The sequence below is a fragment of the Pollicipes pollicipes genome, unplaced genomic scaffold, assembly GCF_011947565.3.
Source record: "Pollicipes pollicipes isolate AB1234 unplaced genomic scaffold, Ppol_2.1 Scaffold_5724;HRSCAF=6776_pilon_pilon_pilon, whole genome shotgun sequence".
Taxonomy (NCBI): domain Eukaryota; kingdom Metazoa; phylum Arthropoda; class Thecostraca; order Pollicipedomorpha; family Pollicipedidae; genus Pollicipes; species Pollicipes pollicipes.
The window spans coordinates 50,316,260-50,331,049 of record NW_023596746.1 but is presented as its reverse complement, the minus strand read 5'-3'; the positions used below and the strand labels follow the sequence as shown (position 1 = coordinate 50,331,049).

Here is a 14,790-nt window from a genome sequence, read left to right as displayed (position 1 = left end):
TCGATGACACAAGGGGAGTTGTGGTGAATGATCACAACGCGCGCAATAAGTTACGAGGAAAGGTGCCGTCCGGGCCGGCCTTACTCGAGACACAAATTAATCAACGTGAGCGGCCCGTTGCTATGTTGAAGCGTGTTTTTTTTTCTGCAGCATTCCTGCAACAGCAGCAGCTCAGCATTTGTCCCGATCCAGTCATCACTACTGACAACAGTGTAGAGCGATGTGTGGGGGCCAACACGAGCCATTGTGCTCGAATCATGACACTGCCCGTATTGGGGTGTTTAAAGATTTACGTCAGATTTCAACGATCTGGACAGAGAAAGACGCACGACCAACTGCGTGGTGCAAAAAAAGCAACACACACCGGCTACAACTCATAAGCCTACATGCATGCTATGCACCCAACAATGCCCCTCACATAGGTATGCCAGTAATGGATAGACGCGCCACCAACGTTGACGTCTTCGAAAGCAATCGCTCTGGCCCCCCGACTTTTGTCACTTCTGGTTTTTGCGATCTCGCTTTGTCCATTTGACGTTCATTTGTGATGCTTTATGTGGTTTGAACGTTCGTCCTTTTGACTTTTTTTACCTTTTTCATTGTACTTTTTCCTTGGCTAAGTTTTTGCCATTTGACTTATCATGTTAACTTTTGTCATCTGGCTTTCTGTTTGTCTACTTGTTTTCTGGAGCCGACCGCAGCAGCTCGCATCTGCCCAGTGCTGATGCCACCTGGCGCGCAGGCCGTGATGCAGCCCAACACCGATCCAACTTCCATTGATGCGGTACCGTTTGTTCAGGGACGGCTGCGAGTGCGGCCTGGCTTCGTCGTCTGTCTACGTGGATTCGATGGACTGGACGCTGGCGTCGCCACACGCACGTGGCTTCTTCCTCGTCGAGAGCTCCACCGCATCGGCAGGTCCGAGGCGCCACCGGCGACCCGCGATCGCGACGGATGCGTTCGAGACTGCATCCAGTTGGAAGCTTATAAAAGTTCACGAACCACGTTGGAACTAGCTTCGTCGACCTCGCATCCGTGTGTGTGCTTGTTGCATGGCTAGCCCTGGTCAGCACTATAGCCGACGCCACTAGAAATCCCGAGAAATGTTTTGTGAAAATATTTTGGCCTTCATTGAAGGGCTGTGGCTATTTTTGACTTCAGCCCATCATCACGTGACGGTGTGATGGCATAAATGGCAAAAAAAGGAGGCAACTCCTCATAGGCAGCCTCTTTGAGCTCACCTCCATTTTTTGTGGGGCTTCCCGGACGTCCAGGGAATATCCTGGGTTGGTGGTGATCAGCAAGTCAATCGGTTGATGTGGAGCGTTAACGGTTTGAATGCTTTCAGGATATGCTGCCCAGGAATTCGAATGGGCCATCATGGCCAATGACACTATGGTTAAGCACAAACATATCAGTCAGCGTGCAGCCTACCTGGAATCAGACGTAAGCATGAAGACTGCAACGCAGGGGTGGTACTGTCTAAAGTCGGTCGGGGGATGAATCTTTAAAGCTGGCCTAACCTACCCGCAAATCCTTGTTTCTCTCCGGACCTCGGCTACCGTGTGTGTGTACGTGTTTGCCCCATCCTGATGTAAAAATTAAGTCTGCAAACATTTGGTTGGTTCCAGAATTTGTCATGTTAAGGACTACTTCCCATTGGAAACAGTTGTGTTTATTGATACAATTGGTACAAGCTAATAATGATATTGATATTTGATAGTGCTGCGTTCAAGTACCTATTATACCAGCAGTCAATTGCTGCAGTGCCTCGGTCCAGTATTCCTGTTTTTGCTCAAGTGCATTGCAAAAAAAAGTCAAACGCACGACGGTTCAGACCTGAAAAAGCATGAGAAATGAAAGGTCATGTGCACAAAGTGAGATTAAGAATCAAGTGATAAAAGCCAATGGGCCAGAGCGATTGCTTTCGAAGACGTCGACGTTTGGCGGCGGGTCCTTTCCGTTATTGGTGCACTGCTGGTGGGAAGGGGCTCAGAATAGCAATAAGGGAACTCAAGGCCGTCGGCATCTTACTGCTTTGAATAACATTGTCGATGCACTCAATTCGTTGTTATTAGTAGTCGACATGTCAGTGGCAATGCCTGCCAAATAACGTCAGCCATTAAACAAACTCCGCCGACTCTGCATCCCGTCTCACGGCGGTGAGCAGTGTCCCTTTCCGGTGACCATGCTCTCTCAGTGCTGACCAGTGGATCTGGTTGATAACTGGAGTTTTTCGCTGCCGTTCCACTTCTTCCAGCGGCAGTGGAAACCCCGCCGCTCGCCCGGCTGTCAGTGCTCGCTCCTGCCTCTCCATTCGCTGGTGCATTGCCTTGGACGCGACGTAGCGGTAGCGGGAGTGGTAGTCTCGGTGTGCCTCTTCCTCCTTAACTAAGCAAAACAGGTCACCCTTGAAACACGCTGGTAGTTATCGGGCGCTTAAACCGAAGCGTGGTCAGTACAATTTCGATCAGTGTAGCTGGGCCATCGACCGCTGCAGCGCTGTCGGCGCACTCACCAGTCCTCCTACGGGCGCGGTCTACGGGTCGGCTGACTTGTCTCTGGTTCCTGCAGTGAACGGCACGAGCGAGGAGGTCCTACGACGCCGACTGCTGCGGAGAGGCAGCCGGGTCACCGTGTCCGACGAGCGCGTTAAGCGCACCAGAGGTCCCGATGGTCACAACGTTACTGTGTTCAGGGAAACGGCTACGACGACAGGAGCAACGCCCAGCTGATCGAATCGCGGAGGGTCAACAGCACCCGAAATGGTGGGTCAGGCCAGAGCCCTGGCTGCAAGTGTCCAACTTAGCAACAGGAGCATTGGGGGGGGGGGGGGGGGTGGTATGTTTGGGGAGGAGATCTGAGGCGCGGATGTCAAAGGAGTGGGGAGGGGTGTCGGCCCCTGCCGTATGATGACAGGCAGATGAATGATCTCCCAACAAGATTCGTCATTTATCTACATAGCGATCACATTTGACATTTCATTCCGATACAGTTTGCTTTGGGCCTGCAGTAGTCATTGTTTCGCCTCAGAAACCACCCAGTAAATACAGCTCACAGCGAATTATAATAAGCTACTTATAAGATAGGGGCTCGAAATTACAACCGTGCACGCGTAAAAAGCATGCATCGCGGATGTCAGTACTTCCCGGGAGTGCGTAAGAAAAAACGATGTAAGCCATTTTTCAAAATATCAATGATGTTTCAGGAGCAACGAAGAACGAAGAGATAATCGGAACAAATGCCACTTTGGACAGCAAAGTCATCAACGAGAGACAAAGAGAGAAAGTCAACAACACAGAAAGGCACTTCATCAGCGGTATGAAAGCTCATGGATGGCGCTTTTCCACTTGGGCTTGCGTGATGAAGGCCTAGGAATTGACGTCTTGTGTTTCGTTCAAAACCAGCTATGTTAAAAGACCTGCCCACTTTATGGATGTTAAATGACCGCATCAGACGACATGCCATAAAACACTAAGAAACAACAGCATAGGACAAGCCGATATGCACCGATGAGCATGGCGGAGCATTATATATTTTTTAGGTGGCTTGACTACAGTCATTGAGTGACCACCAACTGCCCTACCCCCTTCCCATTCGTGACACTTGTAAGTAAATGATGACCGGTCTGACCTGGACCCTACAAATTCATCAGTTAATAAGCATTAATGATTCCACCGCCAGCCTGCCATTTGTCATCTTGCCTACAGAAAAACTGTAATTGTGCCTACGACACCTAAATTGGCCTCCCCAAACTGTTGTAACCAACCCTAAATTTGTGTTTTGCTTCTTCACGTTTGCATAAAGCCAGGCTCTTACATATCCGCCTCTCAGACGTACCAGCTCCTGTCTGTTGAAGCTACGCCTTACGCCCTTGTTGGTACATGCACTTCCGGGATTCTCATATTATCGTGGTACAGCCCGGAAAAAATCTACATCACACTCATCACAATTCACATTCCAACCGCCCCGCCCCACGTAAGCATGAGTCCTGGATCTGTAGCGTTACCAAAGGGCAGTGGGCAGATTCATAGATAAATTGAGCTTCGTTTTAACATGGGAAGAGGTTTAGTCACTTCTGCCCTGCTCAATACTCCCAGCTGATTTTACAACACACGCTGGCAAATATCCTAATAGTTATGGCCGACCCTCAGCGACCAGTTTTAATTGCGTACCATCGCGACACGGCGGGAGCGGGACGGAACTGAAACGTAGCATACCGTCGCCAGGGGTGAAAAAAAGCTTTTGATTTACCGGGTACGATCGGCGACAAACACTGACACTTTTGCTAATCAGCTGTTGACAAACTTGCGAAGATGAAAACAAATTTCAACAGATCAGACCATATAACAATAGACCATCCAAGTCAGACGAAACTCAGAGCTCAGTATTAGCCTGTGCTTGCAGCGTGAAATGTGTAAGAGCACATGTCAAAACGTTGACGTTTCACTGTATGAGCAAGTTGAGCCTAAGATGCTGCCAACCGGAGTAGCTTTATTCAGGATAGTTTTTAGCGGGTGACAGAAGCATACAACAAACTATGCCAAGTCAGTGCTGACGTAGATCAGTGGTGACGGAGTGCTTTTCCAATGTCCCTCAGATCAGTGATTGGCACACATTTTAGCCAAAAGTCACTTCACATACTTTACAGCATGAAACACCAAGTAATTGGGCTTATCACTAGTCGCAAGAATACTCCATGCTGCTAATTTCCAATGCTCCAACGCATGCCCCCCCCCCCCCCCCACACACACACATTTCAAGGTGGGGGGCAGCAGTGTCAACTGCGCTCCCCATCCCCCACACTTTCAGACTAAGGTTGTGTTTAGCTTACGTTTGCACTACGTTCAACATACATGCTGATTTACCTAGTTCACCAGCCATCTTCCTCAAGATGTGTCACCTTTTTCGTTTGCTTATTGGCCATGGCTTACGTCACAGCCGCAGAACCGACGCCGCGCGTCCCATGGAGACTGCAACGCCGGGAGTCGAGGCTGTCGTTGCTATGATTTGCGAGCGCGCATTTTCAAAACCATATTATATAGTTTTTACCATTAATAAATTCTGACCAAATCTTGAAAATTTCAAGACGAACATGGATTAGCCGTGCTAATACAAATTTGGGGCCCCATTCCATCTACAATCTACGATCAAAGAGTCCTCATTATATCTGAAGAACACATGAAAACAGGGAACTGTAGCCTATGTGACAATTATTTTACCACCTGCGGTGATCAAGCATGCTGTTGTGTCAATGAGGATTCCTGTGCCGATCTGGGGCCAGCTGTGTGCGTCAGAAGGCCTCCCGTGTCAGGGCATCAGATCATATTGCTCCCTCTGAACAATGTGATCTGGTGTATCCTTCTAAGGGCTTCCGGATCGACCAGGAGATCCCACCCTGTGTCGCCAGAATGACAGCCAAAAGACACTTCGCGATGGGACGGAATGACCCTTCAGACCTCGACTGGAAATGGTCATGTGTTGCTGGTGTTCTACTCAAGGGCTTCTCGTCCGGAGGGAAACGAGGGGTCCAAGGTTAAATAGAATGGGGGTCGTTGAATAGAGAGGGTCGAAATGAGTATAAAAAAACCAACAATACCATCACATGTTTGCCTGAGTACGTTCATTTTTCAGAATGGACTGGCAAAACGAATTACACCAAAAGGTTTGAAAATGCCCGTCCGCAACCTCGAGACTAAGGACAGCGATTGCCTGGGTTACAGCCCGCGTAAAACCGAACGACATCGGCCACCGGAAGGCCACCAGACGGCGGGCGCCGCGTTAATCTGTTTTCTGGAGAGCTGAGTAGTTAAAGGAACACGAAAAATGAGATAGTACATTTACTCTTCCAGTCCACCACCAGATTCCAGCACCACTTAGCGGTGCTTTAAGGGCCAATCCGTTCTTATCATCAGTCTAAAAATCGCACTCGTGAAATGTGCGCCCAGAGTGCCCTCTAAATGTAAAATTTGATGTCCTGAGCCGTTGAAGTATAGTTCTTTCATAAGCATCATCATTTTTTTTTCACCCGTTAGTCACAGCTCAGTATTAGCTGCTCTGTCCACGCTGCGCGGCCTAGGGAGACTGCAACGCCTGGAGTCGAGGCTTTTGTTGCTAAGATTTGCGGGTACGCGTACTCAGAACCTCGTCACATAACTTGTATCACTAATCGATTTGATTGTGGAAGGTAAACGTTTTCAGGAGCGTCGTCATTTTCGTCCAGCGATGGGCCACAGTTACGAGTCGGCCACTGAGCTAACATTCCGAGGACTATGGAGACTGCAACGCCTGGTGCGGACGTTTTTGTTGCTGAGATTTGCGAGAGCGCGTGTTAAAAAAACCACGTGACATAAATTGTACCACTAATCGATTCTGACTGACTGTTGAGCATTCCCAGACAAACAAGGCTTGACCATCTTAATGCGCATTGTTGACCAGTCGATCTACAATCAAATTTTCATCGTCAAATTTCGGTCAAACATATCGATCTACAGTCTACCTTTGTGATGTCTTTAATGTCTGTAAAACTCAGAAAAAATTGTCACAGCTTCCCAATTTCATCGGCTTAGAAAGAGTTAACTAAACCGTTATGAATTGAGGCGCTGGTGATTTATTCCATGATTTCATTCATTTAACCTCAAAACACAAATAAAATTTATATCAAGGTAGCTTCTGGTTTCTGTTCCGGTTACAAAGAAGAAATAACAATAACCAAAGAAAATCTGTCCCTTGTCTACATGTAACCTGTATCCGGTGATTTTTTTCTTGGGAGGAAGAGTCACCATAAGAGGGGCTTTCGTCAACCCGTTGCTCCTCCTTGGCAAGGCTCTGGCTACGCCCCTGCCTACACAAAAAAGCAGATCAAGTCGACTACGTTGAATGATAGGCAACTGGTTGCCCGTTGGACTAAGACATACCTGAGGCAGGTAGCTTCCCGGAGTTTTTTCTGCGGTGTTGTGGTGTGAGGGAAGATAATCGGGATACTGTTCCAGGCGTCGTCCAACATATGTTTTACACACCAATTAGTAGTGACGCTGCTCCAGAAATATGCAAAAAACAGCCATGCGATCAGTTCGCAGTCAGTCACGCGGAAGACATCCGGGCTATGGCAGCGGCCGTCGGCGGCGGACGGGAACAGGACCCAGATAAGGAATATATGACAGAAGGGCTTTCATTCTGTGGCTTGGTTTTTGAAGGAGAATCTCCAGTTTTATAGCTTTTGTCACTTTTTAGGGGGGCAGTTTTGAGCTCCGGCATTTGTTTCTGCCTAAAATGCTGCGACAGTTCTTATCTCTTGAAAAGCAGCCAGCGAAATGAAAGCTCATGAAAAATCTGTCGCACTGTGAGCCATCGATTTACTTTCAAAATTATCACCGGTCCATGTCCAGGTCGTATTTTGTTATTTACTCTTTGCTGGCAGAATCCTCCTCAATGACCCAAATTGCCTACCCGCTGGTGGATTTTGCCTTTCCAGGAAAGGCAATGTTCAAATCGACGAATGATCATGGGAAACTGGATAGCCTTATTTGCTGAATGACATAGATGAGTCAAGGAGGCAGGATTGTGCACCAATGAGGTGCTTTAGGTGCATATGTAACATAGCAGCCATGACAATTGAATAAAGAGCAATAACAACCTCCATCTTGACTCCTGTCTTAAATCTTGTCATTCCATTAGCCACGTGGCGGTCAAGGCCAATAAAAAACAATTGCTGAATCGTTCATGCCTAGCGTTCGTGAGCACGACTCCCAGAAATGATGGTCGCCAATTGGCACCCAATCCGTGTTGCACGAGTTACAATGACGTAATGAAACATGATGTGTTGTGGAGCATATTTACTAAACAGAGAAATTGTTTTGTCTACAGCGGTCTTTTCGGCTTAAACTATAATATATATATATATAATATATATATATATATATATATACGCATATGTGGTTATTAGTGATCTTATTTCATCAGATATGGCCCTTGCTTCATTATATTCGAATATAGAATTTTCCCTTTGCAGCGTGCTCTCACTTCATTATGTTTTCAACACACAAGCACAAGAAACCAAACTGATGAGATCAGCTACGGACGGCCCAGACAATTAAACTATGACCCATCTGCCCCAACTGAGGCCCCAGTAGCGTTGGTCCGGGTTTACATCGTTCTCGGCCACGTAGAAGCGCTTCGCGGCCGTGTTGGAATGCCGCGGCATAACCCTCACTGCACACCCCTCCGCAGCTCAAGCGAACGCCATCATCGTGGCCTCACAAACGGATAAACGAGTGGACATGGAGTCAGAAACGGTGGACAAGGTCGCGAAGAAAGGCTACCGGAGGCATTTCGGTAAGACTTGAAGCGGTTCATTCGAGCAAAATCGCGCCACTAATGTCTTCGGTGATTTGACGCGGCTATTTATCAGGGATGTGACCTTCCTAAATTGATTGTGGGTCCTGACAGCGGACAAGTGTCACGTCAACTATTGCCCAACTCGCCTAGCGCCACACAGGGGTGGGCGTCGCTCCGATAACTAATGTTAAATAAGCTGACCCCACTTAGCCGCCGTGATCCAATATCTGCAATTGCATTGAGTCGCCGAGCTTTAAGTTTCCATTTGTCGCTGCTTATCACATCCACTTCGTAAGTAGACCGCATGTCGCTGCTCACCTGCTGGTTGAATGAACTGTTACCAGTGTTGCCAGTGTTACCAGTGTTACCGGTGTTACCAGTGTCACCGGTGTTACCAGCGTTCCCGCCAGAGCGAGGACGCTGGCGGTGACGAGTGATGCTTCAGAGCAGTCTTTCTATTAGTAGCCGGGCGCATGTGTGAGTGGAGTCGCTTTCGTCTCCCCTAATGTCAACGTAAAAGGCACTGGCGCCGCCTCTGCCTCGTCCCCGGCATTTGTTAAGCAATAAGACCTGCCTCTCCGTCAGCATCATCAAAAATGTATTTTGACCTCGTATGGCTTGTCATGATGGCTGTTCGAGCTATGGGGAATTCGCGTTAGCAAAAGTTGTAGGTAACGTACGGCGCTCTCTCAAACAATTTTGATAACGGGGTGCTACTGCGTTATGAAACTTAGCTCTTGCACGCCAAATGTATGCGAAAACAACTTTTCAAGATTATCAGTGGTTCCTTGGATTCTCATAATGGCTATCAAAACCAAACGAGACATTGCAGCGCTATGGGGGTCCTGCTGAAATATTCAGGTTTTTTGCTGTCTCTATCAAGGCCCCCAGAATACAGGATTCCATTTTATTGGCGCCCACTTATCGAGCGAACTTGGCATGTTGGTTCCAGCCAACGTAACCAATGTTCTTGGTAAAAAGATTGTGCACGCCTTCCAACGACCAGCGCGTTTTCGTTCGTGTACTTCGAAGTCATCAATCTCATTCTCTTTTACAGACTAAAAGAAATAGCGTGATATACGTTTTCTGGAAGCCCTGATAATTCATCCGGGTTTTAGCCAGGTCCGTACTATGTACAACGTCCGCCCACTTATGTCGTTTTCATCTACAAGTGGCACAAGCAACACATACTGCGATCGAATCTATGGCAGGTCCGCAACTGTGCTACAGAGATACACCTAACCGAATGTCATGTTGAATGTTACTTCCAGTGAAAGGAATCCGGAGAGCTCACAACACCGAGCAGTTCATCCACAACAAGAATGAGCATCTAGTCCGAGGGACGACCGCTTTCTCTGACATCGTTCAGAAAGATGTCGCTGGTGAGTGGCGCTAATCTGGCACCAAACCCTGATAGCTATCACACCGCTGGGGCCATCTCTCTCTTCTTAATACCGAGGCGATCGTCTCCCCTCTTCCGTTAGGGACACTCATGTTCTTTTCGCTTCCCTATGGTAGGCTAAGCCTCTGCAAAAACCGCTATATTGGTAGGCTGAGCCTCTGCAAAAACCGCTATGCCGGTAGGCTGAGCCTCTGCAAAAACAGCTATATTGGTAGGCTGAGCCTCCGCAAAAACCGCTATGCTGGTAGGCTGAGCCTCTGCAAAAACCGCTATGCTGATAGGCTTAGCCTCTGCAAAAAAGCGCTATATTGGTAGGCTGAGCCCCTGCAAAAACCGCTATGCTGGTAGGCTGAGGCCCTGCAAAAACCGCTATATTGGTAGGCTGAGACTCTGCAAAAACCGCTTTATTGGTAGGCTGAGCCTCTGCAAAAACCGCTATATTGGTGGGCTGAGCCTCCGCAAAAACCGCTTGCTGGTAGGCTGAGCCTCTGCAAAAACCGCTATATTGGTAGACAGAGCCTCTGCAAAAACTGCTATGCTGGTAGGCTGAGGCTCTGCAAAAACCTCTATGCTGGTAGGCTGAGGCCCAGCGAAAACCGCTATATTGGTGGGCTGAGCCTCTGCAAAAACCGTTACGCCATCGGAATGCCTTCGAGAAGCCCAGTCATGGATAACAGCCGATGCGTTCAGAAGAACGTGTGTGTTGACACATTGGTCACGTCTAGCCGTTTGTCGCGGAAACGAACCACCACCTCAAAAGGCGTCAGGAGAGGGCAGATTTGGGCCTTTGTCATTTTAAAGCTTTAGGCTCAATCATTCACTTTAAAACGTGCATGCATGTACATCAAACGTCTGCCAATTCTGTATGTGCCTTATAGCATTACTGTCGGATTTGTCTCACGGGCATGCGTTGTTATGTCTAATGAGTCATGCCCCAAAAATGTTGTGCTATTGCTACTACCTTGCTGCTTTCAAGCCAACCGTCACGCAATAAATTTTTTTGCAGTGAACCAGACCCACGCCGACTCCTCAGGAATGGCTGCGCTGACAAAGCGAACCAACATGAAACAGAACATGGTCGGCGCCAAGAGCAAAGGATTCGCATTTGGCTGTATGTTAACAGAAACGGCCACTGATGTATTTATGCATCACTCAGGCACCTCTCAAACATTTATCGCTGGCGTTTGCACGAACTGCAATGCAGCATATAAAGCAAGTTAGCAAATTTGCCAGCCGGTTTATATTCGCCGCGTAACGCGATACATAGCCTTAACGCCGAACAAAGCTGGTGTGGTGATGAGCTGCCGCTGTGTTCCAACTGAAGTGTTCACGGATGGTTGTTTTCTTTCCAGTTCAGATTCACATCGGCGGTGCCTGCTACTCCGGGTCTGCCAACAAGACCAAATGGATGGGGCCCCTGACCAAGCCAGATTCAGCATTCAGTTGCCTGTGCAGCTGCGTGAAGGAAAACAAGTTCTTCTTTGCCATCATTGAGGGGTATGCTGTTTGTTTCCTTCTGTTCACAATATGCACCAAAGTATCATTAAGACAATATTCTGAATCCCTACGCACATGTTCTAACTGATGACACACACCATAACCATGCATATGTTTACGTTCCTTGGGGTCCTTCAGGCTTTAAGCATGAGAGCTAGACCCCGCAAAATGTTTCCCTGGACACGCCGTGGCACTCGAATCTTCATTGTTACGAACTGGATTGTCTTTAATGCTGAAGCACAGCAGCTTCCTTGCAAAATGGGCGCATTTGAAGCACGTCAAAATGTAGAATCGAAGATGACAAAACCTGCCCTTAAAAACAGTACTGTAGCCACCTACGATATCTGTGTAACAACAAAATTATGCCATCGGACGCGCAACCAAAAGGCGTCAACAACTACAAATTTTCAAGAATCTAGCCAAATTGACACAAGAAGGCTGTAAATAAGATTTCAGAATAGGTCCCAACCTGTCTCCTCTCCCCTCCGGACAGGAACAAGGTTAACTAGGATCAGAATGTGCAACTTGACCAATACTGATGTCCTGTTTGAACATGGAGGTGACTCTTATTCCACGGCACCGTATGTTGCTCAGTTTTGGAATTACATGTTTACCGTAAATGTGTGCCTCGGCAGGTGTGAAAATTTGTCCGGTGCCCGAATTGCCGTTGAATACAAATAAAGCGATTAATCGAGTGACGATTGATGGCTGATTGATTATTGTCAGTTGATCGATCGATCAATCGACAACAAAGCGATCGATCAGCTAGTTAAATGGGCGTTAATGCAAAACTCTTCAATAGCGTATTTTTATGCCACACAGCAAATTTCGCTGTTGCGGTTTCTGTACCACTGGCAACATTTTACGATTGCAAAAGGTTATACCTGGGCAAACAGTATACCTGGGTTTACCAAACGGTTTGCTCTTCTCAGCGGCGCCTGTTTCTGCACCAACAAATACGGTCAGTTCGGTAACAAAACGGGCTACATCACAACAGATGGTAAATGCCACAAGCCAGGCGTACGAGCGATTTACAACAGCCTTAACCACACGCACGAGCTGGTCAAGTTCTGCGGCAGAAAGCTGAAAGGTCAGTAGAGGTCGACCTGTGATGGTTCGTATATGTATGCTTCTGGTATGGTGCAATGCCATGCCTCTGATGAGTTTCCATTGCAAGTTTATTTTTCTTTATCTACTTTGCGGTGTTAGCACTGACTGAAAACAGCTGAATACGACTGCATCAACATCTTTATTTCTCAGAGATAGGGAATCGTCGCAAAAGTGGTGGCTTTTTAAATATTTGGTGTGCTTTAGATGAGGATGACGGGAGCATTTGCGCGTTAACATTGATGTATGAAATACATGTATAGAACTCGTGATTTCATCTATTCATGCCTCGTGTTTTAAATCAACTTTCCTGCGCACTCAGGATAGATATGATGTATGCATCATAGATGCATTCATCATCATCCATGCATGCATGCATGATATGCATCTCTTAAGGTGATGATGTTGAACTTGATAGCATTCATGAGGCATGTTTCTTTACCAGCACCATTATTTACAGGGAGCGGCATCACCGAATTCCTTCAGAAAAAGGACAATACCGGACACCGTTTTGTTGACTTCAAGAGCAGTGAAACTCTCCTGGCTAGAATAAATTCCAGCTCTTTGGCAGGTCCGTTCTGAAACACTATGTCGCTATATTTCAGACGCTTTTCTGTCTGCAATGTGCCGATTTCTTGTTTTCGCGATCTATCAATGCCGAAAAGATACAGACAAACCTTACCACATTCAAGGAGTTGTTTCGAGCCCGCCTGATGTCCACGTGTTCGCCCATGTCCCAGAGTTACCAGTTCCTTATCCGTCAGGCACGCACGTCAATAGCTCGGATGCAGAGGTGGCCAAGACTGTGAACCGTTGGCACAAGAAGAACGGCACCATCACTACCGACTGGAAGTCCCACTTAGCCGCAGGTATGCCGCCGCCGCTTGGCCGCAAGTCATAGCGCCCTCACCTGCGTTGCGCCGGGGTCACCTATTCAGTGAGCAACGCCTAATGTTGCTATTTTGGAGACCGTCACGGATAGGTTTTTGATGTGTTTGCGGTTACAACCAGTGGCGTATCCAAGGAAGGGAATAGGGTCATGGCTCACTTAGACCAAACGACACCATGGACACCAAAACCTTACGGTGAAGATTGCCTGCAGCTAGACAAGCGGGGCGCGACTGATTCAAACCGTTCCAAATTTATTTATAGAACAGTCTTGGGGGAGAGGGTCGAGGGGACCTTTCCACCCGAACGCGGATTGATCCTCAGTGCTGTAAGACCACCACAAGGTTCTTTTCACGCCGAATGAAGGCGCATGTACGACCAAACTGCTAATAGCCTGCAACCTATAGCTACCAGTAAATGTACGCACTGAACTCGTTTCGACAGGACCTATCAAGAACCAGTTCCGCCTTCGCCTGCACGTGAAGAAGCTGCACAACTTCACGGAGAGCCTGAACCTGACGACGCGGCAGGATGCGGTCATGGTCCACAGTGCGCGGGGCGTGCCGTTCCGGCCGCCAAAGAGGCCCATCTTCCACTGAGCGGCCGCCGCCGCCGGCCCGCCGGCGTGGCGCGCTGACCGAGGCCGTTGCTGGTGCTGCCGGCGCCGGGCGCGCGGGCCGGCCCGGGCTCGGTGTGTCACCGGGACTGGGGAAGTGCGCCCAGTCATGGCGCCGGTGCGCCGCGCCGCGGGCGGCCTCGTGCCCAGACGTTACGCTGTCGATGCGGCCGGCTGCTGGGTCCGCGTCCCATCCTGACTTGGCGATCAGCTGCCATCGCTGCGCTGCGGTGGTCTGCTGGCCACCACCGGTCGATTCCTGCTCTGCACGACTGTGAAAGCTGGCCAGCATCTGATTCGGGCTAATATTGCTGTTATCACGGACCTGCCACCTATGGAGTAAATTGCGTTGTGCGAGACCGTTTCGGTGTGCAGTTTGTGCTTTCATGAATGGCCAAATCCGCCAGGATACAGTGCGGGTGCATATTGGACGCGCGTGTCTTAGCTGTGAACGAAGTGATACTTTTTACATACAGTGGATCGGTACGTCGGGAGAGATGGCTATCTGGATCATCTGTGGCGAACCCACGGCTGCGATGTGTCACGACTGTCAGGTAAAGTCGGATGATTGGCTGGGCCGAGGTGAACGTCACACAAGGTGAACAAAAGTTGACAGTAGAGATGAGCACACAAATCCATGAAATAGGTCATGTACTTGTTAATATGTTAATTTTCAGCGGTTCACGAATCTGGACTGTTCCATACATACTTCGCGGATCCCAACGCAATATATATATATATATATATATATATATATATATATATATATATATATATATATATACCTTCGCTGCCAAAATAGATAACATTTGCTCGGAAAACGACACACAGATATACGCGGATGTACACAGATATACACAGATATATTCTAAACTTCTTCAACGATGAAATCTCATGTGGTCCTCATCTTCCCGAAAACGGCACACAGATAAACGCAACTGCT

General features: G+C 48.2%; 1 protein-coding gene across 1 annotated transcript; it reads left to right on the top strand.

Annotated features, from left to right (window-relative positions):
- Positions 1–2,706: 2,706 nt before the first annotated feature.
- On the top strand, positions 2,707–14,562 carry LOC119103662 (uncharacterized). The gene is made up of 10 exons (XM_037227278.1): positions 2,707–2,768; positions 3,209–3,319; positions 8,230–8,334; positions 9,609–9,719; positions 10,746–10,850; positions 11,092–11,236; positions 12,169–12,326; positions 12,804–12,914; positions 13,108–13,212; positions 13,676–14,562. The coding sequence occupies exons 3-10, from the start codon at positions 8,280–8,282 to the stop codon at positions 13,828–13,830; spliced, it is 945 nt and encodes a 314-aa protein (XP_037083173.1). The 5' UTR covers positions 2,707–2,768; positions 3,209–3,319; positions 8,230–8,279; the 3' UTR covers positions 13,831–14,562.
- The last annotated feature ends 228 nt before the right edge of the window (positions 14,563–14,790 follow it).

Bases quoted from the DNA above. Each gene is read 5' to 3' on its own strand.
- LOC119103662 (XM_037227278.1), top strand. From the start codon at position 8,280: ATGGAGTCAGAAACGGTGGACAAGGTCGCGAAGAAAGGCTACCGGAGG. The intron at 10,851-11,091 runs GTATGTTAACAG...TTTTCTTTCCAG, and splicing joins CAAAGGATTCGCATTTGGCT to TTCAGATTCACATCGGCGGT. The intron at 12,915-13,107 runs GTCCGTTCTGAA...CTTATCCGTCAG, and splicing joins AAATTCCAGCTCTTTGGCAG to GCACGCACGTCAATAGCTCG.